The 25,013-nt window shown below is 53.4% G+C and overlaps 1 protein-coding gene and 1 long non-coding RNA gene across 4 annotated transcripts; one reads left to right on the top strand and one right to left on the bottom strand.

Annotated features, from left to right (window-relative positions):
- Window positions 1–821: 821 nt before the first annotated feature.
- Window positions 822–17,815, bottom strand: GNA15 (G protein subunit alpha 15). Of its 3 annotated transcripts, none has more exons than XM_007104250.3 (7): window positions 17,282–17,815; window positions 9,717–9,901; window positions 7,727–7,881; window positions 6,885–7,013; window positions 4,199–4,328; window positions 2,794–2,947; window positions 822–1,808 (listed from the first exon to the last, which is right to left on the bottom strand). In XM_007104250.3, the coding sequence occupies exons 1-7, from the start codon at window positions 17,424–17,426 to the stop codon at window positions 1,588–1,590; spliced, it is 1,119 nt and encodes a 372-aa protein (XP_007104312.1). In that variant the 5' UTR covers window positions 17,427–17,815; the 3' UTR covers window positions 822–1,587. The 3 variants fall into 3 exon arrangements, with proteins under 3 accessions (XP_007104312.1, XP_054938830.1, XP_054938831.1); XM_055082855.1 differs by lacking the exon at window positions 17,282–17,815 and adding an exon at window positions 16,786–16,850; XM_055082856.1 differs by lacking the exon at window positions 17,282–17,815 and adding an exon at window positions 13,894–14,026.
- On the top strand, window positions 17,271–24,971 carry LOC129391866 (uncharacterized). Its single transcript, XR_008616660.1, has 2 exons — window positions 17,271–17,409; window positions 24,807–24,971. It is a non-coding gene; the product is annotated as an uncharacterized lncRNA (long non-coding RNA).
- Window positions 24,972–25,013: the final 42 nt, after the last annotated feature.

Genomic DNA, 25,013 nt, shown 5'->3' with positions numbered 1-25,013 from the left:
GCTGACCAGCACTCCTCAAAACTGTTAAGGTCATCAAAAACGAGGAACGTCTGGGAAACCATCACTGCCCAGAAGAGCCTAAGGAGACGTGATAATGAAATGTCGTGTGGGAACCTGGGTGGGGTCCCAGGACAGAAAAAGGACATTAGGGGAAAAAAGGAAATTTGTTGGACTTCAGTTAATAATGGGTCAATATTGGCTCATTAATGGGAAAAAAAGTACCATATTAATATATTAATAATACTGGAAATCAGGTGTGGTTTCATGAGGCAACCCTCTGTATTCGCAATTTTTCTATAAACCTAAGACTATTCTAAAAATTAAAGTTTATTTTTTAAAAAGGAAAACAAAACAAAAAACCTCTTGAATGAATAATAGAATCTTGGCTTGGCCACCACCCAGGTGTTTAGCCTTAGTCAAATTATTCAGTTGCTCTGTGCCTCAGTTTCCCCATCTGTAAAATGGGGGTGATGGGGTTTGTGCTACATGGGCCTGCCCTGAGGATGGTGGGAGACCAGGATCTGGAGTAAGTGGAGGCATCATCATCTCCATCAGGGACAGGTGGTGGCTGCTGCTGGAATTTTGGGTGAATAACAACAGGTCAGCTCAAATGTCCCCGGGGCCAGGGAGAGAGGTTGAACTCCACTTCCTGGCTCAAAGTGCACGCAGTCCCACACAGCTCTGTGTACCATGCCCTACACAAGTGGGTGGACAACAAGTAGAACTTTTTCCTTCCTTTGCCATGTTGCTACCCTGCCCGGGACAGACGACCTGAGATGGGACCGCGCGGGGCAGGGGGTTGGTTGTTAAACAGGACGCCCCTAAGAAATCAAAGGTCTCCAGAATGTAATTTCTTTAATGTCCACCCTTCAAGGGGCCCCGCAGAAAGTGAGGGAATAAATACAGAAGGTTGTAAGATGCAGCACGCCCGGCCCCCAGCCTGGTAAGGAAGCGGGGCGGGGGATGCCTGTAGACCTCGGTTTCCTTCATCTGAAAACTGGGTCAGGACACACTTCGTTCGAGCCACGAGGCTCTGAAACGGCGGCGTTTTCCGGGCGTCTCTTTCTCGTAAGAAAACGCAAGTCCCTGAGCTACGCAGACCTCAGGCTGGGATGCGGCTCCTTTCCGCTAGGGGGCGCCAGAGTCCACGTCCCTCGGCATGAAGGACCATTCCCCTGTCCCGGGGCTGGTGCATCACCCCCAAAAGGGTCCCAGACCCCTGCCCAAGGGGGGACATTCCTGGAGGTGGGGGTCCTGAGAGAACCCCATCCACCCAAGTCCTGGATCCCGTGCTCTTTTCACCTTTTCCTGCACCCCGGCTTCCCAAAAGGCCATTGTGCTCCCTTTCCAAGGAGATACAGTGAGTCGAGGAAAGGAAGACAGAGGCTGTCCTGCTGAGGGGCGGAGAAAGGACGAGGCGCCGATCGGCCTTCCACCCCGGCTCACTCGTGGCCCTTCTGCCACCTGGGCCTGGGGCTGGAGCGACAAGGAGTACCTGGGTTCGCTGAGCGCCAGCCCACCCCGCACCCACCGCCCGCAGGTCCCGCCTGCCACGCGCGGGTCTGAGTCCGGAGCGTTGGGCCTAGGTCACAGCAGGTTGATCTCGTCCAGGTAGCGGGCTAGGACTGAGTCCTGCACGTCCTTGAAGACCTTGCGGATGTTCTGTGTGTCCGTAGCACACGTGTAGTGGCTGAAGAGGCGGCGCGAGCCCTTCCTGCTCCCGTCTGCCCCGTCCACGCAGCTGGTATACATGCCAGTGTACATGTGCAGGATGAACTTCTTGGCTGCCTCCGTGTCCTGCTTCGGGCCTGGGGACAGGGGTGGGCAGTCAGGGCACACGGCTCATGGGGCAGGTGGGAGCCTCTCCCTCCTGGGACCAAGGTGGGCTCTGGAGACCCTGTCCCCGATATGGGCAGCAACAGGGCTGCAGGGACCACCCACCAAAGTGCCTGCCTGCCACCGCCATCTTTTGCCTTTCTAGCTGGTCACATGACTCAGGCCCAGCCAATAGGAGCATCAGGTATGTGTTCATGCAGGTCACATGATCTGGAATGGACCAATGAGACTGGTCTCTGGGACTTTGGGCAGAACTGTGTTAAAGAGAGACCCTCTCTCTTGGCTGGGCTTGGAGCTGGGGGGATGGGAACTGCAGAGAAAAACATCCTGAGGAGGTGCAAATGGGGAAACTGAGGCCGAGAGAGAGCGGGGGAAGGATGGCCGTCCTGGTGAGGCACACATGCGATTCCCCCACCACCACCTCGCATTCATATATATATATGAATATTAATATATATATTCTCATATATATATATATATGAATGAATGACTGGTGTCCTTATAAGAAGACAAGAGACAACCAGAGACAGTCATGTGGTGACAGAGGCAGAGATTGGGTACATGCATCTACAAGTCAAGGAATGCTAAGGATTGCAGGTGACCACCAGAAGCTAGGAGAGAGGCCTGGAACAGATTCTCCCCTGGAGCCTCCAGAAGGAACCAACACTGCTGACACCTTGATTTCAGACTTCTGGCCTACTGAACTGTGAGGGGAAAAATGTCTGCTGTTTTCAGCATCCAGTATGAAGTTTTCTGTTAGTTTATCCCCATTCTACAGAGGGGGAAGCTGAGACTCAGAGAGCTTGGGCAGAGGACCGAGATGGGTCTGGAACTCAGGCCTGTCCCACTGCATTTGAAACCCCACTGGCTCTAGGCTGCGGTAGGACCTGGACCAGCATCTCTCTTGGGAGCTGCTTTTGGGAAGTGAAAGGTATAGAAAGTTCTAGAACCACTCACCCCGGAAACTGGGGAAGTAGGTAGCCAGGTGGGAGGTGGGGATCTTCTCCTCCAGGATGTCGGTTTTGTTGAGGAAGAGGATAACAGAAGTGCTTTTGAACCAGGGCAGTTCCAGGATGGTGCCAAACAGGGCCAGGCTCTCCTTCATTCGATTCTGGGTTGGCGGGCACAAGCAGGTCATTGATCCAGACGGCCAGCTCGGCTCAAACAGGAGCCCTCTCCCCACATAGAGATGGGGCTGTCGGCCCCCCATCAGCAGCTTGAGGCTCCCCAGTTCCCGCCCAGCTGGGTCTGAGGGTGGTGTGGCCAGCTGCCTATGTATGCCCGAGATGGTTTTGTGCCTGTACTGGTTTGGGTAGTGTCCCCCCCTACCCCCAAAATTCATGTCCACCTGGAAATTCAGAATGAGACCTTATTTGGAAATAGGGTCTTTGAAGATGTAATTAGTTAAGAATCGGTCACACTGGAGTAGGGTGGGCCCTAAGTCCAATGTCTGGTATCCTTATAAAAAGGGGAATTAGGACACAAGGAGATGGCCACGTGAAGATGGAGGTAAAATGGGGTGATGTGTCTATAAGCCAAGGGACGCCAGAGATTGCCAGTGGCCACCAGAAGCTGGGAGAGCCTGGAACAGATTCTCCTTCACAGGGAACCAGCCCCGCTGACACCCTGACCTCAGATTTCTGGCCTCCAGGACTATGAGACGATACACTTCTGTTGTTTCAGCTCTCCCCCACCCCCATGCCCGCCACCTCCCAGTTTGTGGTACTTCATCACAGCAGCCCTAGCAAGCTAGGACATCTCGTGTGGCTGGACTGGAGCAAGATCTGTGTCAGAATGACCTCAAATTGATCCTATCTGATTCAGTTTGAAAGTTGAAATTATAACATCTGACCCTTGGATCCCAAAACTATCTATGGGAAACTTTAACCCTGAAAAGTGCACATGTCAGAGATGATAACGTGCCTGACCTTCACGCCAGGGGTTAATTAGGAGAAGAGTTCACGAAAAGGAGAAGAATTCTGAGTAAAAGCAGGACATTGTCCCCATGACCCACATTCCCAGGACAGCTTACATTGTGCTTCGGGGGGGTGTGTGTGTCTTGAGGCTCGAGTGTCCGACTCTGTGTGTGTGTGTGTGTGTGTGTGTGTGTGTGTGTGTGTGTGTGTGCGCGCGCGTGCGCGCGCGTGTGTGTGTGTCAGGGTCCTGGCCTCACAAATGCTTGTAGATCTGTGTGTTGGGGTTCAATGGTCTGACCACAAAAGAGTGGACGGTGAAGCTCAAAGCCAGGCCAGACACACAAAGCCCCACTCAAGAGTGCCTGCTCAGCTGTGGGTCCCCGGGCCAAGATGGGGGTAAGAAAAGCAGGGGAAATGGTGCCCCTGCATCCATCGTGGCCCCTCACCTCTTGGTTGTTTTCCTCCAGACACTGGTCATATTCACTCAGCGAGGCCAGGTAGATGAGGGCGATCACATTCTCGAAGCAGTGGATCCACTTCTTGCGTTCTGACTTCTGGCCCCCGACGTCCACGATCCTAACCGGGAACAACTCCCTTTCAGAGTTCAGGCCTAATAGGGACCCCCGTGACGAGGCGTCCCAGACCCCAGTCATGGCTGGGACATGCCATGAGCAATATTAATAGCAACAAGAATAGATGCCAGCCACCTTGTGTGTTACAGCATTTCACCCCATGGAGCAAGTATCGCTATTATGCCCATTTTACAGATGAGGAAACAGGTATAGGGAGAGAGGGGACTTTCTAGAGCTTCTACTACACTGGGCTGCCTGATTTCTACCCCATGGTAGAAGACAGCTGGTTGCCCTCAGTCTTCCCTGGTTCTGGCTGGGTGACAAGAGGGAAATTGCGGATGGTCTCCAGAACTCAGTTTCCCATCAGCTGTGTTCGGGCTGACCATGGGAGTGTCCAGTGGCCACACAGATGGGCAAACGCCATCCCCTCTGTGTGTGGCCCAGGGCAAGGGTTCACCTCCACCACCACCACCCCCACACCACAGCAAAAGCCTGGGCCTCCTGCCTTCCTGTTGTCTCTTCTAAGAAATGTGGGTTACTGTTAACAAGCCCTGTGTCATTTTCCCAGGGATGGGACCATTACTCAGGCAGCTGGTAGGAAATGCCAGAAGCCTCAGAGCAAGAAGAGACTTGCCCTGCTGTACCGGAGGAAAATCCAGGCTGGTGCCTGCAGCTCCTGATTCCCGAGACCAGCCTCTCTCATGATCCTCAGGTTTCCTCAAACCCCGGACCCTGGGGGGGATGGGTGATGCAGTGGTTGAGACTGGGGCTCCGATGGCTGAGATAGGTGTGGGGTATGCTACTTGCCAGCCCCCCAGCTCGGAGTCTCAGTTTCCTCTGAGCCCTCACCTTTGGCCTAAGAACGGACTCCAGTTTCCCCATCTGATAATTCCCCTCCTCAGCCCAGCCTTCCTTCTGAACTTCCCTAACCACTATTTTTACTCCTAAACTTTTACCAACTCACCCATCCATCTATTCATCCGTCCACCCAATCACCCACCCACCTATCTATTTGTCCATACATCCACATAACCACCCATCTATCCACCCATCGATCCATCCATCTGTCTATCTATCTATCCATTCATCCATTCATACATACATACACCCACCCATATACCCATCCATTGATCCATCTAGCCACCCACCTACCCATTCATGCATCCATTCATCCATCCATCCACCCATCCATACCTGCATCCATCCATCCATAAGTCCATCCATCCATCCATCCACCCACGCATCCATCCCCGCATCCATCCATCCATAAGTCCATCCATCCATCCATCCCCCCATCCATCCATCCATAAGTCCATCCATCCATCCATCCACCCACCCATCCATCCATCCATCTTTCCAACCATCCACTCACATTTCCAAACTTCCACTCTGACCTTCAGCTGATCATCACTAGTGAAGCAGGAGAATCAAACTCAGCCCCTAAATTTGAGGGTCTCTCCATCTAGTGGAGGAGACCCAATGCAAACAGATAAATTATGAACCTTCCTGCTAAGGACTATTGCAGAGGCCAGAACAACATCGGGCCAGGGGAGGGGGTGTTCAGGGAAACAAGGGATCAACATGGGTGGGTTGAACACTGAAGGGTCTCAAGCATCACCCTGCACCCTCCACAGGTCCCTGCCTAAGGTCACTGAAGATTCTCTAAAGGCCACTAAGGTCACTGAGGATTCTCTAAAGGCCAATCCCAGAAGTCGCTTCTCTCACTGTATTCTTCCTGACTTCTCCTTGGCCTTTGACACTGACCATGACTCTGCATGGACCATCCTTTGCTACACTGGCCACCCACACCTCTGGCTTCCAGCTCAGGCCTGTGTGCACCCAGCCACCTCCCAGATGGCCCAGACCCCTCAGACCCAACCTGCCCCAAATGAGTTCATCATCTATTCTAACACCTCCCATCCCGCCACCACCACTGTGGCTCCACCATCTACTCTGTCACCTTGATGGGAAACCCATAGGGAGTCACTTTTGACTCTCTGCTCTAATTCCCATGCTCATCTAGTCCTGCCCATTCTACATCAGAAAGCATTCTCGCACCGTCCCCTCATTTCCATCCCAAAGGCCACTGCCCGGGCACTTCCCAACACTTTCTGCCTGAACCATGGCTCCTGCCTTCTCCTGGGTCTGCTGACCTCCAGCCTCACCCCTCATTTGGGGCTGGGGAACACTCAGAGGGTGAGCTTCCCCAGCCCCAAATCAATCCCTCTGGTCTAGCCCTGACTGCACAGTCTCTGTCTCTTCCTTCCCATCACCACCTAGCTCTAGTGAACTCCTATTCATTCTTCAATGCCCTAATACCAATGTCCCCTCCTCCAGGAAGACTTATCCTCCCAGAGCTCTGGGGGCTCAGTCTGGGCTCCCGCAGGTCCCAGTCCTGATTCCATGGAGGGGCTGGAGGTGTCTGTGTCCAGCCTTGCCTCCTTCAGCCTGGCAGCCCCTTTGTGGGCTGGGACTAGGCAACTCCTACTCATCCCTCAGGGCCCCAGTTCCTTTGCCCCTCCAACAGGAGCCTTCCCCACCCACCAGGCTATGCGCTCACCGCAGGTTGGTTTTCTGCACGGAGAAGCAGTACTCGTTGATGCCGGTGGTGGGCATGCGGCTGCGGAGCACGTCCTGCGCGGTAGGGATGTAGCCCTCCTCCATGATGCGGTCCAGATTTGACAGGTAGCTGTAGAGCCAGAAGCCCTGAGTCTTGGCCTTGAAACCTCCCATTGCTTCTCAGGCCCCCCACCCAGGGCCTGGTGAGGACCTTGCTGGGGGGAAGAGAGCCCCCGGGGGGGGGGCTAGGATCTCTGGGGTCCCAGGTGGCTCAGGAGCACAGCCCAAGGCCATGGGAGCATGGAGAGAAGCAGCTTCACCCTCAGCAGCGTGACCCCCAAGGACAGTCTCATTGGCGTGGGCGTCACCCTGGGAAAACTGTCACCCCAGGTGTGTCACTGCCCCAAGAACAGTGATAGCCTGGAGCACTAGACACCCAGCGTGGAACCCAGGACAGCTTCACTGCATGATGATGAACAGCGTCACCCCAGAAATGGTGTCACCCCAGGACAGCGTCATCCTAGAACAGTCACCCCAGAGGCGCCATCACCCCAGATATAGTGTCACCCCAGAAATGCTGTCACCCCAGGACAGCGTCATCCTAGAACAGTCACCCCAGAGGCGCCATCACCCCAGAAATAGTGTCACCCCAGGAACAGTGCACCCCAGGAGCTCTCCCCGGGGCAAGACTACCCACAGCATTCCCAGCAGTGGGAACCGGCCAGCCTGAGGCCCCTCTGCCGGCTCCCATCCCTGGGACTGGGTCTCCTCTGGCTCCGCCTCGGCACCGCCTCGCGCTCGGCACCCCGACCCCGCGCCCGTCCCCGCGGACCCCAGACTCACTACACTGCCGAGTCGAGTAGGTGGAAATCGCGCCGGCGCTCGTAGCAGGCGCGGATGCCGGAGTCCCTCCACAACCACTGCATGGCCACGGCGTAGTGCTTCTCGAAGGTGGTCACCTTGTAGGGGTCCTGGCTCATGATCAGGTTGGCTCGGTGCTGGGGAGGGACGGACGGACAGGGGCGGGTCAGAGCAGCCAGGCGGGGCGGGTTGCCCTCCTGACGTCTCCACCCCATTTTGTCCCGGCGTCCATCCACCAAGGGTGGGCACCAGCCGAGCACACGGCAGCGCGAGGGGCCAGCAGGGGCTTGCGTGCAGGGAGCGCCAGTTCTGGGTGACCCTGCCTGGGGCAGTAACCTCTGCTCTATCTGTCCTCCTTTCTTTGCACGGGAAGCAGGCGCTCCTGTTGTTCATGTCTGAAGATAGGGTCTTTACAGAGGTAATGAAGTTACAGTGAGGTCATGAGGGTGGCCCTAATCCAATGTGACCGGTGTCCTTGTAAGAAGAGGAGATTGGGACACAGACACACACAGAAGGATGACCATGTGAGAACACAGGGAGAAGACAGCCGTCTACGAGCCAAGGAGAGAGGCCTCAGAAAGAACCAACCCTGAGGTCTTGGGGGTTGGAACCCTCATACACTGCTGGGGGGATGCAATCTGGTACAGCCACTGTGGAAAACAGTATGGAGGTTCCCGCCAAAATTAAAAATAGAGCTACTGGGAATTCCCTGGCGGTCCAGTGGTTAGGACTCCACGCTTTCACCGCTGAGGGTCCGGGTTCCATCTCTGGTCGGGGAACTAAGATCTCACAAGCCATGTGACATGGCAAATAAATAAATAATTTTTAAAAATAGAGCTACTCTATGATTCAGCAATTCCACTCCTGGGTACTTATCCAAAAGAATTGAAACTGGGATCTTGAAAAGATATCTGTACACCCAGGTTCACTGCAGTGTTATTTACAGCAGCCAAGATGTGGAAAGAACCTAAATGTCCATCGATGGTTGAATGGATAAAGATAGATATATCTCGAATACTATTCAGCCTTTAAAAAGAAGGAAATTCTTGGGCTTCCCTGGTGGCGCAGTGGTGGAGAGTTCGCCTGCCGATGCAGGGGACACGGGTTCGTGCCCCGGTCTGGGAGGATCCCACGTGCCGCGGAGCGGCTGGGCCCGTGAGCCATGGCCGCTGAGCCTGCGCGTCCGGAGCCTGTGCTCCGCAAAGGGAGAGGCCACAACAGTGAGAGGCCCGCGTACCACAAAAAAAAAAAAATAATAAAAAAATAAGGAAATTCTGCAACAGGAGACAGTGTGGATGAACCTTGAAGACACCATATTAAGTGAAATAACACAGTCACAGAAGGACAGATCCTGCACAATCCCACTTATATGAGGCATCTGGAAGAGGCAAGTTCATGGACACAGAGAGTAGAATGGGCTAGGGGAAGGGAGTTGGGGTTGCTATGAATAAAGTTTCCCTTAGGCAAGGGGAATACATTCTAGAGCTCTCCCTGATGACATTGTGTCTGCAGTTACTGATACTGCATCGTGCGCTTAAAATTTGCTAAGAGAATAGATTTCATGTTGAGTGTTCTTCACACAATAAAATAAAAACTTTAAAGAGAAGGGTGATGTGACACACAGTGTGCATAGCACCCCTCCCCCCAGCAGGGTGGGGCAGGGCTCAGGAACCAGGCCACCGTACAACTATTTCTAGAACAAAACGCCTGCTGACTCAGGACTCCTACCGGGCATCATGGGGTCCAAGGGAGAGATGGCTGAGCCCTGGGGGTCCACGGGGAACCTGAGAGGTCGGTGGGGGGACCTGCCGGTGCTGAGCTGCCTGGAATGCAGACCAGGATCCCAGGAAACCTTGGAGGAGGTGGTTCTGAACAAGGACTTAGGAGATCTGAAGGGACACAGTCCCACCCTGAAGTCCTAAGGAACCCCCTCCCAGTGCGGCGCCCATGTGGCGAGACCCGGGGTGCTCACCTTGCTCTCGGGCCAGCTGAAGGGGATCTGCAGCCGTTCCATAGCCTCAATCATGGTCCGCATGGACACGAAGATGTTCTGGTAGACCAGGGTCCGGAAGCTCTTGCGCTCCTCCTCCGAGTAGCCCGCCCCGTGGATGATACGCATCTGCTTGATGAACGTGCTCTTCCCGCTCTCACCGGGGCCTGGGGAGATGACTCTGCGGTCAGCTCAGCCCTCCGGGGCTCCCGCCACGCGCCACCTCCCGCCACTAGGATTCAAATCCCTGCTCTGTGATCCTGGGCAAGCAGCTTCATGGCTCTGTGTCTCGGTTTCCCCACCTGTGAAACGTGGTTTGCTGGGTGGACGTGAGGGGTAAACTAGTTCATTGAAAGTTTGTCCCAGGAGGGGCAGCAAACGACGGCCTACCGGCCGCTGTTTTTGTTTTTATTTTTGGGGTTTTGTTTTGTGTTTTTGTTTTTGTGTTTTTGCCACACCACGTGGCTTGTGGGATCTAAGTTCCCCGACCAGGGATGGAACCGGGGTTCCCTGCAGTGAAAGCGCTGAATCCTACCACTGGACCACCAAGGAATTCCTGACAGCTGCCTGTTTTTGCACGGCCAGCAAATTTTTACCGTTTGCATGGTTTTTATATTTCTAATTCTTTTCACCCTTACAGTTTTTCCATTTTTGTAATGGTTACAGTTTTTGCCTTTTTTAATGGCTGAAAGGAATCCAAAGATTCCTTTTTGGTGACACCTGAAAATGACATGAAATTCAGGTTTCAGGGTTGGTCAATAAAGTTTTATTGGCACATGGCCGTGCCTGGTTGTATACAAATTATCTAGGGTTGGTTTCTCGGGACAGCCGCAGTGTTGAGTAGTCAGAGACCCTCTGGCTTGCAAAGCTGAAAATATTTACCATCTGGCCCTTTACAGAAAAAGTCTGTGGACCCCTGGCCTAGAGTGTGTTTTGACATAGTAAGAGCTACACTCCTGTCCACTATTATTAGCAATAGTAGTCTTTACCATGATTATAATTACTATTATTATTATTCGCTATAATAATTTCAGGTAGAGAAAGTTTTGTGAAGGAAATACAATAAGATAAATAGATAAAGAGTGATTAAGTGACTACTACAGCTAAGTGTCACAGAAGGCTTCTCAGTGGAGGTGACATTGGCGTTGAGATCTGAAGGCTGGGAAGGTTGCTCTCGTGCCAATACCTGGAGGAGGGAGCACCAGGCAGTGGACACAGCACGTGCAAAGGCCCTGGGGCAGGACCAGGCCTGGTGTGTTGGAGGAATAGCGAGGAAGCCTGTGTGCTTGGAGCTGAGTGAGCGAGGGGGAGAGAGGGAGGAGGTGCAATTATGATGGTGGAAGGGGTTCTAAGGACCTGGGGGCTTTGAGTTAGGCTGGGTAATCTAGGAGGGCTTCACTGAGGAGGTGACATCTCATCTGAGACCTGGCAGATGACAGAATTCATTAGAAGAGAAGGGGGAATAGCGTTCCCAACAGCAGGCACAGAACATTCAAAGGTCCTGGGGCAGGACCATGCCTGGAATGTTGGAGGAACAGCCAGGAGGCCTGTGTGTCTGCGGCAGAGTGATCAAGGGGGAGAGAGGGAGGAGGGGATGGCAAGGAGGGGACGGGGCAGGTCATGCAGGACCTTGTGGGCTGTGGGGAGGACTTGGGCTTTTACCCCGAGGGAGGTGCGAGCCTGGAGGGCTGTGGTTAGAGGAGAGGTGGGGCCTGACCCAGGGGCTCACAGGTGGCCCCTGGCTATTGAGGGGAGGGCAGGTTGGGGAGGGGTGAACCCAGACAAATGGGACTGTTTTGGTCCAGGCTGGACCCATGTGGCCACGTGGAGGTAGAGAGAAGAGGACGTATGCACAAGATATTTGGGAGACAGAATACACACGACCTTGCTGATGAACCAGAGTGGGGAGAGGGGTCCTTGCAGGCTCACCTACAGAATCTCCAGGGCCAAGTGCTGGATGAAACCACAGGGCCCTTCTGAGTGCAGGGTCGCACGTCAAAAAGCCGGTCATGGGTCTGGGATAATAACACTAGAACCTTTGGAAGCTCAAAGAGCAAGGCCTGGCTCCCTGCTGTCTGAGCCCTGATATCTCCCTTTCTGAGCCTCTGTTTTCTCGTCTGTGAAATGGGCGTGATAGCCAGGCGGGAGGTGCGGGGCCGGGAACCACCTCCAGCACCTTGTCCCCCTGCCGGCTCCTGGGGGACACTGGTGTGGGGTCCCTCCAGGGATGGGGAAGGGGACTCATGCAGGAGGAACTGGGACCAACAGCAAAAGGGGAAGGGGTGCCCTGGCTGGAGCCAGAAAGAGGAACCAGGAGCAGCGGAAACACAGCAGGGAGGAGGCGGGGAGTGTAGGAAGCGGCAGAAGACGGGGTGGAACCCTGTTGTACCGCCGCTGGGGGGCTCTCCCACTCCCATTCTGAAGGCAGTGAGGGCAGGACCCAGCGACACCACTGCACTCGAGATCCAAGGAAAAGAGTCACTTTTCTATGGCCCTAAAGGACATTCATGGGGAAACTTGGAATGCCAGCGGGACGTGATGGTGACGGGATTGCATCACGCTCATCGCCTGGTCACCATTGCCCAGGGGGGGCCTTTGCTTTTTAGTGGGACTCAAACCCACTGAAGTATCTGGGGGGGAAAAGGTGTCAGGGCTGCAACTTTACTCGCAAACGGTTCCGATAACAATGAATACGTATGTATTAAATATAATATATAAATGTATAACAAATAAACTATAGCTATGCATTATGTAAATTATAAGTATATACACATATACTTATATATAATGTGTGTATACACACATATATATATATATATATAGAGAGAGAGAGAGAGAGAGAGAGAGAGCAGGGTGGGATGGGATAAAGGGTATGTGGTAAAATGTTAACATTTGCAGAAGAATCCGGTGCAACTTTTTTATAACTCTGAAGGTATTTCAAAATGAAAAGAAAGGGGGGAAAAAAAACCCTCAAGGGCTTCCCTGGTGGTGCAGTGGTTAAGAATCCGCCTGCCAATGTATGGGACATGGGTTCGAGCCCGGGTCTGGGAAGATCCCACATGCCATGGAGCAATTAACCCTGTGCGCCACAGCTACTGAGCCCGCGTGCCACAACTACTGAAGCCCGCGCGCCTAGAGCCCGTGCTCCGCAACAAGAGAAGCCACCGCAATGAGAAGCCCGCGCACCACAATGAAGAGTAGCCCCCGCTCGCCACAACTAGAGAAAGCCCGCGCGCAGCAACGAAGACCCAACGCAGCCAAAAATAAAATAAATAAACTTATTAAAATAAAAAAAACCTCAAATGCCATGTGAGATGCTGCGTTGGAGGCTGGAACAGAAAAGGGGCCGTGGTGGAAAAACCAGTGAAATCTAAATCTGGAGTTAACAGAATGTAATGGTACGGTTCCCACATTAATATCTCAGCTGTGATGAGCACACGGCACTTATGTAAGATGTCACCACGAGAGGAAGTTGTTTAGGAGGAGACGGGAACTCTCCGGACTATCTCTGCCACATTTCTGTCCTTTGAAAATGATTCCAAAATAAAAAGTTTCCTGCAAACAAACCAACAACAAACAAAAAACGCCCCACAGTTCCACAATCTGAAATCCTTCCGTAAGGAGCCACGTGTGTCTCAGATTCCTTGGATTTCAGGACGGGGATACATCAAACTCAATAAATATTCCTGCAGTAGAACCTCTGACTATCACAGTCAGTGAGATAAACCCACAGCCTCACCTCCCACTGGAAAACCTGGAGAGACGGGCTGGTCTCCAGAGCTTCTGCTATTTGGAGGTGGGAGAGGTACCATAAGCCCCCCGTCCTCCTAGGGTTCCAGGGGGTCCACATGCACCAGCTTGCCCGAGCCCACAAGAGGAATGGCTCTTGGCTCCACATTTCACGTGGGGAAACTGAGTCCCAGATCGGTTGGGTCATGCAGCTGGTGGGTGGCCAAACTGGGACTCAAACCCGGTTCTGAGTCCAGAGCTCACGGACTTTTTAATAATCATTCCGGGAAGTTCCCCAAGCACTGCCTGAATTATCGTCACTAAGATTCCCACTGTTTTCCCATTCGCAGAGAGGTGAAGTGACTTTCCCAGGATCACACAGCTACTGGAAAAGCAGAGGAGTAAACACAAGCCCTTGTGGATCCTTCACCTTCATCAAAGTATCAGTTCATGTGATGTTTCTGCGGACGCTCGGAAGCTCGTCGGCTCCTCTGGGTGCTGCCAAGACAGTGGTGAGACCTACGGCAGGGGGCTGCACCCTTTGACCTTCCTCTGGGTTGCCCCCAAAAGGGTGGAGAACAAAGAAAGAGCTCACCAAGAAACAGTTAATTTTTATTTATTTATTTATTTTTGGCTGCGTTGGGTCTTCGTTGCTGCGCGCGGGCTTTCTCTAGTTGCGGCGAGCGGGGGCTACTCTTCGTTGCGGGGTGCAGGCTTCTCATTGCAGTGGCTTCTCTTGTTGCAGAGCACAGGCTCTGGTCACGCTGGCTTCAGTAGTTGTAGCACACGGGCTCAGGAGCTGTGGCTCGCAGGCTCTAGAGCGCAGTCTCAGTAGTTGTGGCACGTGGGCTCAGTAGTTGTGGCGCACGGGCTTAGTTGCTCCACGGCATGTGGGATCTTCCTGGACCAGGGCTCGAACCTGTGTCCCCTGCATTGGCAGGTGGATACTTAACCACTGCACCACCAGGGAAGTCCGCAACAGTTAATTTTGTTGAGATGCACCAATTTCTTTTCTTTTTTTTTTTCCTCTTCTGTTTCATTAAAGAAAAAAAAATATCCTGGTTGCCACCCACAGCTTGGGTTTTGTGACTCACAAGTGGCTCACAACCTGAAGTCTGAAAAACTCCACCTTTGCAACTGTGACTGTCCTGGAGCCACTGAGGAATCAGGAGCCTCTCTGCTCCCCCTCCTGATGTGGTTCAGGAAGCCCCCCAAATGGGGCCGGGGGCTGCAGGGAGAGCTGTTTCCACCTGGTGCGTCCTCGCAGCCCAGACGGGAAGTGATTGCTTCTTTCTGGGAATGGGTGAGGAAGTGGAAACTCGCAGAGGCCAGGAGCCGTGCCAAGCCCCAGGCATCGCGAGACGCCGTGCGGCTCCTTCCATGGGCGATGGCAGTCCCAGCCCCGCCGTCCTCCCCCAGGAAACTGGGCCACTGGGACACAGGGAGCTGCCTGAGAGCAGACAGCTCATCTTCTTTGCCCAGCTCTGCCTCAGAACTGGCTGCAGACCCCAGACCCATCCTGCCGCCGCCCTGGGCCTCAGTTTCCCCATCTGTCATTGGGGTTTTGTAGAGGCACGTTCACAGGGCAGTCAAGCACGTGGACTGTGGAACCAGAATTCGAGGTTCCGATCCTGGTTGTGTGACCTTGGGCAGGTCGCTTCACCTCTCTGGGCCTCGGTTTCCCCATCTGGAGTGGTTCCTACCTCACATAGTATGGACAGAGCTGGCTCCTTTAATTGCCTTATTCTGACTCTTCCCCCTCCTCAACGTGGTGACCACTTCCTGTCAGGGACAGACCCCCAGCCCCTTGGCCTTCTTCCTCCAAAGGGTCAGCCACCTCCCAGAAAAAAAAAAATAATAACTTTTGGATTCAATTCCTGTTTTTAATGAGGGCAGGTGTGGAAGCAGCCCTCAGGGCTTGGATAGGGGTGTTGAAACCACAGTCCAGTGGGCTGTCCATAGGGCCACCATCTGTGCTTGGGCACGTGGACAACCTCCCCTCTCCCCTCTCCCACCCCTACCAGCAGAAGTGGCTTCCTGATTTGGGACTGGCTGTGCAGTGGTCAGTGGGGCAAGGGACTTTCCCAGTTCCAGGAAGATATGGTACAGCTCTGGGGAAAATCACCCCTGAAACAGGACTCATTCATTCATTCATTCATTCACTCGTTTACAAATCATGCATCGGGTATCTGCTCTACGTCAGGTCACCGTACTCCTGAAACAGATGCTGGGGACACAGGAGTGAATAAGATGGACATGGTCCTCACCTCTGTGTTGCTTGCTGTGTAACTGGAGAGACAGACAATAAACAAGGAAACAAGAAAACACCTGAGAGGGCGTCAGCGAGTGAGTGGTATGAAGAAAAATCAGGCGAGAAAGAAAGATGGGGCTGACTTTGAAGCCCGGGAAATCAGGGAAGACTTCTCTGAGGAAGTGACACTTGAGCTGAGACCTGCCTTGAGTGAAAGGAGTGAGAGCACCAGCCATGCAAAGGCTTGGGGGATGCTGAGAGCCCTTGGCAGGGAGAATGGCAAGTGCAAAGGTCCTGAGGTGTGGTTAAAGAAAACCTGAGATGTGCAAGGAAGTATCACGAATACTGCCAAACCCCTAGCCCAACAGGTCAAGAAAAATGGAGCAAAGACAAAGAATGAAAAAGGAGACATCACTACAAATCCCACAGGCATGAAAGGATGACAAGGGAATGTTATAAACAACCTTATGCCTATACATTTGACAACTTCGAAGAAATGGACAAATTCTTTGGAAGATACCAACAACCAAAGCTCACTCAAGAAGAAATAGCCTAAATAGCCCTATTTATTAAAAAAGAGTAAATAACATATATATCCTAGCCTAGCTATTACAGAAAGTGAATAGAGATAGCTATGAAATTAAATTCTTAACTAAAACCTTCCAGGCTCAGACAGCTTCACTGGGGTCCCATGCCCCCACCCTCTCCTCTCTCTCCACCCCTCAGGGCTGCCCCTTCCCACGGAGCAGGAGAAGAGAGAGGACGGCCATCCAGATGACCAGGCTCTTTGCCCCAGGACAGGCAGATGGGACTTTGGAACACTTCCCCGGCCCTCGCGCAGGGCTCAGGCAGTCCCAGGAGACCCTCCAAGGCTGGCATCCCTGGGCTTAGGCCAGCAGGGTCATACACAGGGCAAGGTGGCTGGGGGAGTGGACACACGTGGACAAGAAGACACGAGGTCTCAGAGATCACAACCTCAGAGCCTTCCAATCCACTACACCCAAGTCACCCCCACTCCCTCACCCTATTCTATTTTCCTCCTCTTCTTCCTAATGCCGGAAATTATTTTACCTGCTTATTAGTTTTGGGGCTTAACATCTGTCTCCCCCACCAGAAGCTGAGGTCCCCGGAGGCAGGGACACGCTCCATCTCCTCTGCCCCTGTGCCCCCAGGAATTATTCAGTACGTCTTGAATGAATGAACCGATCAATCAATCAGAGGCACCTGGCAATGCTCTCTCTGCCCACACGACTCGTGCTGATAAACCACCAGAACAGACCCAGCCCTCCAGAGGGACAGGAGGGTCTGGGAGGGCGAGGCTGGAGCTCCCCGGGCTGTGCGGCTCATTCCTTTCCTGTGACGCGGGAGCCGGTGGGGCGGGCCGGGCCTGCCCGACAGAAGCCAGGCCGCCCGGCCAAACCACCTCTGCTCCTGCAGATGCCCAGGAGATGGCCGGGCCGCGGGACGGGCCCACAGCTCACCCCTTGGGACTAGGAACCGGGCCTCAGTCGACTCATCCTGAAAGTGGGCTCCCAGGCTGTCCCGCCAGGGGTGGCCGCGGACTCACCAAGCAGCAGCAGCTTCAGCTCCCCTCGGTCCCGCTTCTCCTGCTGCAGGAGGATCTTGTTGATTTCCTGGTCGATCCGGGCCGCCGACTTCTCGTCCTCGGTCAGGCACCAGGGGCAGCAGCGCCAGGTCAGCGAGCGGGCCATGGTGGGGCCTCAGCGGGCACCAGGCAGCATCGCCCCCGCCCCCCTCCCCCTCCCCCCGGGAGGCACCCCGGCCGGCCGCTCCGGGGAGGGCTTCTGACAGCCGGCGGCAAGAGCCTCCCTCGTCGTGGGGGTCGCCCCCCCAAGGGACCCCCGGCTTCCCGGCCTTGGGCACCCGGCGGCCCAGCTCGGCGAGGCCTGCGCGCCGGGTCAGGGGTGGAGGAGGAGGAAAGGAGATGCCCGCTTAGGGCTCCCCGCCCACCCCCCAGACCTGCCCGGCCCGGCCCGACAGGTTGACGGCAGTAGAGCGAGAGGTGAGGTGGGCGCCCCGGGGGAGGGCGGGGCGGGGAGGAAAGGCCCAGCCGTCTGCAGTCTGGGTCTGCGCTGGGCCTCCTTCCTCTTTCTGGAGAAGGGGTGGACCCTGTCCTCCAAGGCCTCTGACGCCCGGCCCCGGCCCACCCACCTCTCCCCCTCCTCTGGGCCAATTAGAAGCAGTCATCAGAATACCCCACAAGATCTTTTTTAAAAGAACAGCCAAGGCCCGGCGGCACCTACTGTTTTAAGTGCTTCTGTGTATTGGGGGTGGGGGGTGGTCATGCGGACAGCACCCCAAGTTCCTTGCCATTGCCGCTGCACAGATGGGGACATAGAGGCACAGCCAGGCAGTGACAACCCCCGGGGAGCCTCTCCCACCCGTGGGGCCCCAGTCTTAATTGCAGAGCTGGCAGCTTTGGGACTTTGGAACCGGGCCATTCATTCTTCTTGCACACATTTATGCGGCGCCTACTGTGTGCCAGGCCTTCTACGCACAGCAGGGACCCAAATGACAAAAGCCCGATCTCCCTGCCTTATGCTCTAGACAGACAGATAAAGAAATACCTTAAATATATGTATATCTAAGCCTATCAGATGGCCATAAATTGTGAGAGGAAAATAAAGCTGGGAAGGGGGATGGGAGATTGGCGGGGGAGCCTCATGTGTGGCTTGAAACAGGGGGTCAAGGAAGGTCACTCTGAGAAGACAGGCATTTGGGACCAGGAGGAGAAGTCGGACAGGCAGCCTGGACATAGGGGGACCTTGGGAGTCAAGCCCGCGTCCCAGCAAGGCCATGAGGCCCCTGTTCCCTGACGGCTCAGCCCTCAGGACCTTAGAAGCAGGAGGGGACACAAGGGTGGCTGTGTAGCTGCGTCCCCACAGAATGTCTCCAATCCAGCAGCTCTTTGCCGTGTTCGGGGACAGAATGCTCTTTGAGAGGTTCTAGAAAGCTCTAGAAAGTTCCCGAACACCCCTCCCCCGCCCCCGGAGAGAAACAGAATCCGGGAGACCCCGGGCCCCTCCCGGAGGCACTGGTGAGGCTCAGAGAGGGTGCGTGCTGTGCCTGAGGTCACATAGCCGCAACTGTCTCTCTGTGCCACACCCCAGCCGGCACCAATGCGGTTTTCTTCCGCTGTTGATTCATAACGACCAGCAGATGGGAAGTTCGATAGGGGCCCCGTTGGGTCACTGGGTCCTGGCAGGCACTGCCCTGCCCAACCCCGTTCCCGCCCCTGACCGGATGGCTGTGAGGAGGGGATGCTCCCCGGGGCCTGAGACCTGGGTGACTTCCCACTCCTGGGCAGGTGAAGAAAAGCAGAAGTAATAATCTGGGCCACAGAGAAGCAGAACGGAGGTAACCAGCTTGGCAAAACCCGGAGACCAGGCTGAGTCACAGACTGGAGGGTGGATGGCGGGGCAAGGCCAGGAGCACCTAGGGCCACCCCGCTCTTTCCCAAAGGACACCAGGCCCCTAACCCATCACACAGGGCCAGGGCGGCAGGCCGAGGTCTAATACCTTTCTTGGCTCCCGCTGACCTCAGAAAAAAAAAAAAAAACAGGCGCCTTGACTCCCCCTCCTCCAGGGCCCATACTCTGTGAATTTCTTCAGCCTCACAACAACTCTTCCTACTTCCCCAAACAGGCGAGGAGCTGCTTCCTCTCCAGGTGAGGTGCCATCCTGGCGGGACACCTGTCACCTATTAGTTCATTCGGGAATAACAGGGTGAGCTGTGTGTGTGTTTACAAATACACACACACACACGGACTTCCCCGGTGGTCCAATGGGTAAGACTCCACGCTCCCCATGCAGGGGGCCCAGGTTCCATCCGTGATTGGGGAACTAGATCCTGCATGCCGCAACTAAGAGCTGGTGCAGCCAAATAAATAAATAAGTAAATTTTAAAAATATATATTAAAAAAAAAATACACACACACAGACTTCTCTGGCAGTCCAGTGGTTAAGACTCCGCCCTTCCACTGCAGAGGGCGTGGGTTCCATCCCTGGTCAGGGAACTAAAAATTAAAACAAACACACACACACACACACACACACACACACACAGAGAAAACACATAAAACATGAACATATAACCTAATAATTTCCTGTGAAACTGATACCCACGTGATCCCCACCCAGGCCAAGATTCAGGGTATCGTCAGCCCCAGGAGGGTTCCCAGATACTCGTTCCAACAAGACCCCCTTCCTCCTGCCGGGCAGTTGGCACTGCACCAACTTCTATGGTATTTCTGTGTTTGGGGGGTACTTTTTGGTAACAAGATTTATTTTGTTTTTTGTTTTTTCAATTTACGTGGCTTGGTAGGTGCTTTCTTTGGTGTACGGTTTCGTGTTTTAACAAATGTACACAGTCATGTAAATTATGGCTAAAACAGTTGACAGAATATGGTTCTGTCACCTGAAGAACCCCCTCCAGGCACCTCTTTATAGCCAGACCCTCACCTGAGCCCTCACCCCTGGAAACCATCGATCTGCTCTTTGTTGCTATGGTTTTTTGAATCTTTTTGAGACTGTCATATACATGGAATCATACACTGTGTAATTTTTGAGACTGGCTTCTTTCACTTAGCATCTGAGATCCGTCTGTGCAGTGGGGCCTGTCAGGAGCCCTTTCCTTTGGACTCTTGGGTAGTTTTCTGTTGTGTGGGTGCGTCACCCTTTATCTGTTCACCCGTAGAAGGCCATTTGGGTTGCTCCCAGTTTGGGGGTGATCACGAATAGTGCTGCCGTAAACATTCACTATAATCATCATCAGTGCTCATTTCTCTAGGATAAATTTCTAGAAGCGGGATGGTTGGGTCATAAGGTAATTGTACGTATAACTTTGTAAGAAACGGCCGAATGGTTTTCTGGTGTGGCTTTACCATTTTGCACGCCGATCAGAAATGCCTGCGGGTTCCCATTTTTCCACCTCCTCATCAGCACTTGGTATTGTCCGTATTTTTTATTTCAGCCATTCTGAGATGTGTGTAATGGTACCTCAGTGTGGATTTAATCTTCGTCTCCCTGATCAGCTAACGGTGTTGAACATTTTTGCATGTGTTTATGTACCATGTTTCTATCTTCGCTGAAGTGTCTGTTCAGATATTTTGCCATTTCCTTCAGTGGGTTTGTTTCCCTATTATATTCTGTCTTGAGAATACAAGTCATTTATGGGATATGGGGTTTGCAAATATTTTTTCCCAGCCTGTGGTTTGGCTTTTCACCCTCTTAGATGTGTACTTTGTGTCTCATTTTGACGATGCCCAATTTATCAGGTTTTTTTTCCTTCACGGGTCATGCGTACCGTGTTGTCGCTAAGAACCCGTTGCCAGACCCAAGGCCAACAAAGAAGTTCTCTGTTTTCTTCTAGGAGTTTTATTGTTTTACATTTTACTCTTTTTTAAAAAAAAAATAATTTTATTTATTTATTTATTTTTGGCTGCGTTGGCTCTTCGTTGCTGCGTGCAGGCTTTCTCTAGTTGCGGTGAGCCGGGGCTACTCTTCATTGCTGTGCGCGGGCTTCTCATTGCGGTGGCTTCTCTTTGCCGCGGAGCAGGGGCTCTAGGCGCGCAGGCTCAGTAGTTGTGGCTCACGGGCTTAGTTGCTCCGCGGCATGTGGGATCTTCCCGGACCAGGGCTTGAACCCGTGTGCCCTGCATTGGCAGGCGGATTCTTAACCACTGCGCCACCAGGGAAGCCCCCTGTCTGCTCATTTTACCAATTACTGAGAGAGAACTGTGGAAGATTTGAAGTGTAATTGTGGATTTCTCTATTTCTCCTGTCAGTATTATCATATTTTGCTTCATCTATTTCGTGCAGACACATTTAGGATTATTATGTCCTCTTGATAAACTGATTCTCTTATGATTCTCTTATGTAATGTCCCTCTATATTTCCTCGCTTTTCTTTATCAATTTACAAGTGGATTAAGCAACCCTAAATATTGTGTTCATTGTTTGCCATTTTCGAACTTTCTGTGAATTCTGGTCTGTCTGAGGTCTATCACTCAACGTTTAGTTTGTGTCATAAATCATATTGTTACACGTGGTTGACATTCATTAATTCTCACTGCATAGACTCTTCCATTGGGTGAATAGCCCACCGTCTATTTATGAATCCTTTTAGTAAGTGTTTTGTATTTATTTTTTTAAACTGAGATGTGATTGATACATATATGCATTTCAGCTGTACATCATAATGATTCTATATTTGTATATATTGTGAAATGATCACCACAATAAGTCTAGTTAACATCCATTGCACATGTAGTGCTTTTTTTCTTGTGATGAGAACTTTTAAGACCTCCTCTCTCGGTCACTTTCAAAGTACAACAGTCATTTTTTGTTGTTTGTTTGGCCGTGCCGTGTGGCATGCGGGATTTTAGTTCCCCCTCCAGGGATCAAACGCTTCCTCCGCATTGAGAGCATGGAGTCTTAACCACTGGGCCGCCAGGGAAGTCCCAATACAGTATTTTTTTTTTTTGCGGTACGCGGGCCTCACACTGTCGCGGCCCCCCCCGTTGCGGAGCACAGGCTCCGGACGCGCAGGCTCAGCGGCCATGGCTCACGGGCCCAGCCGCTCCGCGGCATGCGGGATCCTCCCGGACCGGGGCACGAACCCGCGTCCCCTGCATCGGCAGGCGGACTCTCAACCACTGCGCCACCAGGGAAGCCCCAATACAGTATTATTAACTGTCATCACCATGCTGGGCTAGGCATTTATTCTACTCTTGATGGGCATTTGGGGATGTAATGAGTAGGATGGCTATGGACATTTGGGATGTGCCTTTTTGGAGACCATATGTATGACTCTCTTTAAATAAATACCCAGGGACTTCCCTGGTGGCGCAGTGGTTAAGAATCTGCCTGCCAATGCAGGGGACAAGGGTTCGAGCCCTGGTCCCGGAAGATCCCATGTGCCGTGGAGCAACTAAGCCCGTGCACCACAACTACTGAGCCTGCACTCTAGAGCCCGTGAGCCACAACTACTGAACCCACGTGCCACAGTTACTGAAGCCTGTGCATGTAGAGCCCATGCTCCACAACAAGAGAAGCCATCGCAATGAGAAGCCCGCGCACTGCAACGAAGAGTAGCCCCGGCTCACCACAACTAGAGAAAGCCCACACGCAGCAACAAAGACCCAATGCAGCCAAAAATAAATAAATAAATTTATTTTTAAAAAAATACCCAACTGTGGAACTGCTGGGTTACAAGGTATTTCCCAGATATTAACTCTCTTTTGCCAAAGTGCGTGTACCAATTTACAACCCCAGTAGCTCTGGTAAGTTTTTTTTGTTTGGTTTTTAAATTTTTGCCCGTGCCACCAGGCTTGCAGAATCTTAGTTCCCCGATCAGGGATCGAACCCGTGCCCCGTGCAGTGGAATCCCGGATTCTTAACCACTGGACCACCAGGGAATTCCCTCTGGTGAGTTTTTATGGACCTAAATTTATCCCATCCAAAAGTCTCTCCTTTATTCAGAAACGATGATCTCCTTGCTGTTCCTTTGGTATGAGAAATGCCCTTTCTGTTTAATGAGGAATAGGATGTTTACATGGTTTCACAGTACCTCACAGTCCTCAGCTGATGGGAGGCCACAGCTGGGTCACTCCCTGGCCACTGCCCTTGGCCATACCCAAGGTCATGCCCCCGCCCCCACCAGGGCTGGCCCAAGGCTGGGGTACAAAGGTCCATCCCCTCCCTTTATTAACTGATGAATCACGGATTTGATTCCACTTCTGCGGGTATATCCAAACCGAAAGCAGGGTCTCCAGAGGGTCTTTCCCACTCAAGTTCACAGAAGCATGATTCACCGCAGCCAAAAGGAGGAAACATCCAGGATCCCCTCGCCGGCCACCTGGGCCGGCTTGGTGGGCGGGGGGGCTCGGACTTGGAAGCTTTTCTGTCTTGAAAGCCTCCTGGTTTTGTAACAAGGGCCCTGCGTTTTCACTTTGCACCGGGTCGCGGCTGGTGCCCAGGCTCGGGGGCGCCGCCTACCGTCAGGGCAAGGGCCCGGCCGCTCTGTGCCTCGGTTTCCCTGTTGGAACCGGGATGCGGAGAGGACCTCCGGAGCGGATGCGCGTTCGCGCGGGCGGGCGCGGAAAGCAGGCGAGTGGCACTTGCCGGCCGCGGGGGACATGACAGCCAGGCGCGCCGGCAGCATCCGCAGGCTCCCTCCCTGCACCCACCTCCCAAATCCCACTCCCCTCCTCCGCCTCCACCTGGGACCACCCCATCATCTCCCAAATGGTCCACCTGAGTCGCCTCCATCCGGGTCCCTGGTTCCGCCCTTACCCCCACAGTCTGTCCTTCCGGAAGCGGCCACCAGAGGGCGCCTGTGAGCACCGAGTCAGGCCCTGTCCCTCGCCTGCCCACAGTCCTCCAGGGTCTCACCTTCCTGAGGGTAAAAGCCCAAGTCCTCCCCGCGGCCCACAAGGCTCTATACGACCTGCCCCGTCCCCTCCCTGCCCTCCCCTCCTCCCTCTCTCCGCCTCACTCATTCTGCTCCAGACACACGGGCCTCCTTGCTGTTCCTCCAATGAACCAGGGCTGGTCCCGCCCCAGGGCCTTTGCACGTGCTCTGCCCTCCGCCTGGAAATCCCCTCCCTCAGACCACACTATGGCCCCTTCCCTTCACGTCTTCCAGCATCCTATTCATTACGCCACCTTCTCCGAAAGGGCTTTCCTGAACAGCCTGCCTGAAATAGCCACTATCGCTGCCCATGCCTCTTCCCTGCTGTTTTTCTTCATAGATTGAGTCATGGTGATAAGTGCTGTCTCCCTGTATATGCAGTGCCTAGGACAGTGCCTGGCACACAGGGGGCCTTCAGGGCATTTCCATCCCGCTGATGAATGACTAAATAAAACTGGAGGGGGATATGGAGAAATGCGACCCTGGCGTACAGCTGGTGGGAACGAGAAATGGGGCAGCCGCCGTGGAAACAGCCTGGCAGTTCCTCAAATGGTTAAACGTAGAATCGCCATTTGACCCAGCAATTCCACTTCTGGGTTTATAGCCAGTAGAATGGAAAGCAGAGTCTCAAAGAGATACTTGCACACCTGTGTTCACAGCAGCGTGATTCACGACAGTGAAAAGGGGGAAACAACCCAAGTGACCATCAACGGATGGATGAACAAAGGTGGTCCATCCACGCAGTGGAATGATTCAGCCTTAAAAAGGAAAGAGATCCTGACACCTGCTACACCATGGATGTACCTGAAGGACATGATGCTCAGTGAGAGAAGCCAGACACAGAAGGACGAATACTGTGTGATCCC

Source organism: Physeter macrocephalus, unplaced genomic scaffold (assembly GCF_002837175.3).
Source record: "Physeter macrocephalus isolate SW-GA unplaced genomic scaffold, ASM283717v5 random_362, whole genome shotgun sequence".
Taxonomy (NCBI): Eukaryota; Metazoa; Chordata; class Mammalia; order Artiodactyla; family Physeteridae; genus Physeter; species Physeter macrocephalus.
Note: the sequence above shows the minus strand (reverse complement) of the source record. Positions and strands in the feature narration are given on the sequence as shown.

Bases quoted from the DNA above. Each gene is read 5' to 3' on its own strand.
- GNA15 (XM_007104250.3), bottom strand. From the start codon at position 17,426: ATGGCCCGCTCGCTGACCTGGCGCTGCTGCCCCTGGTGCCTGACCGAG. The intron at 9,902-17,281 runs GTGAGTCCGCGG...TCATCTCCCCAG, and splicing joins GCTGAAGCTGCTGCTGCTTG to GCCCCGGTGAGAGCGGGAAG. The intron at 4,329-6,884 runs GTGAGCGCATAG...GTTCCCGGTTAG, and splicing joins GTGCAGAAAACCAACCTGCG to GATCGTGGACGTCGGGGGCC.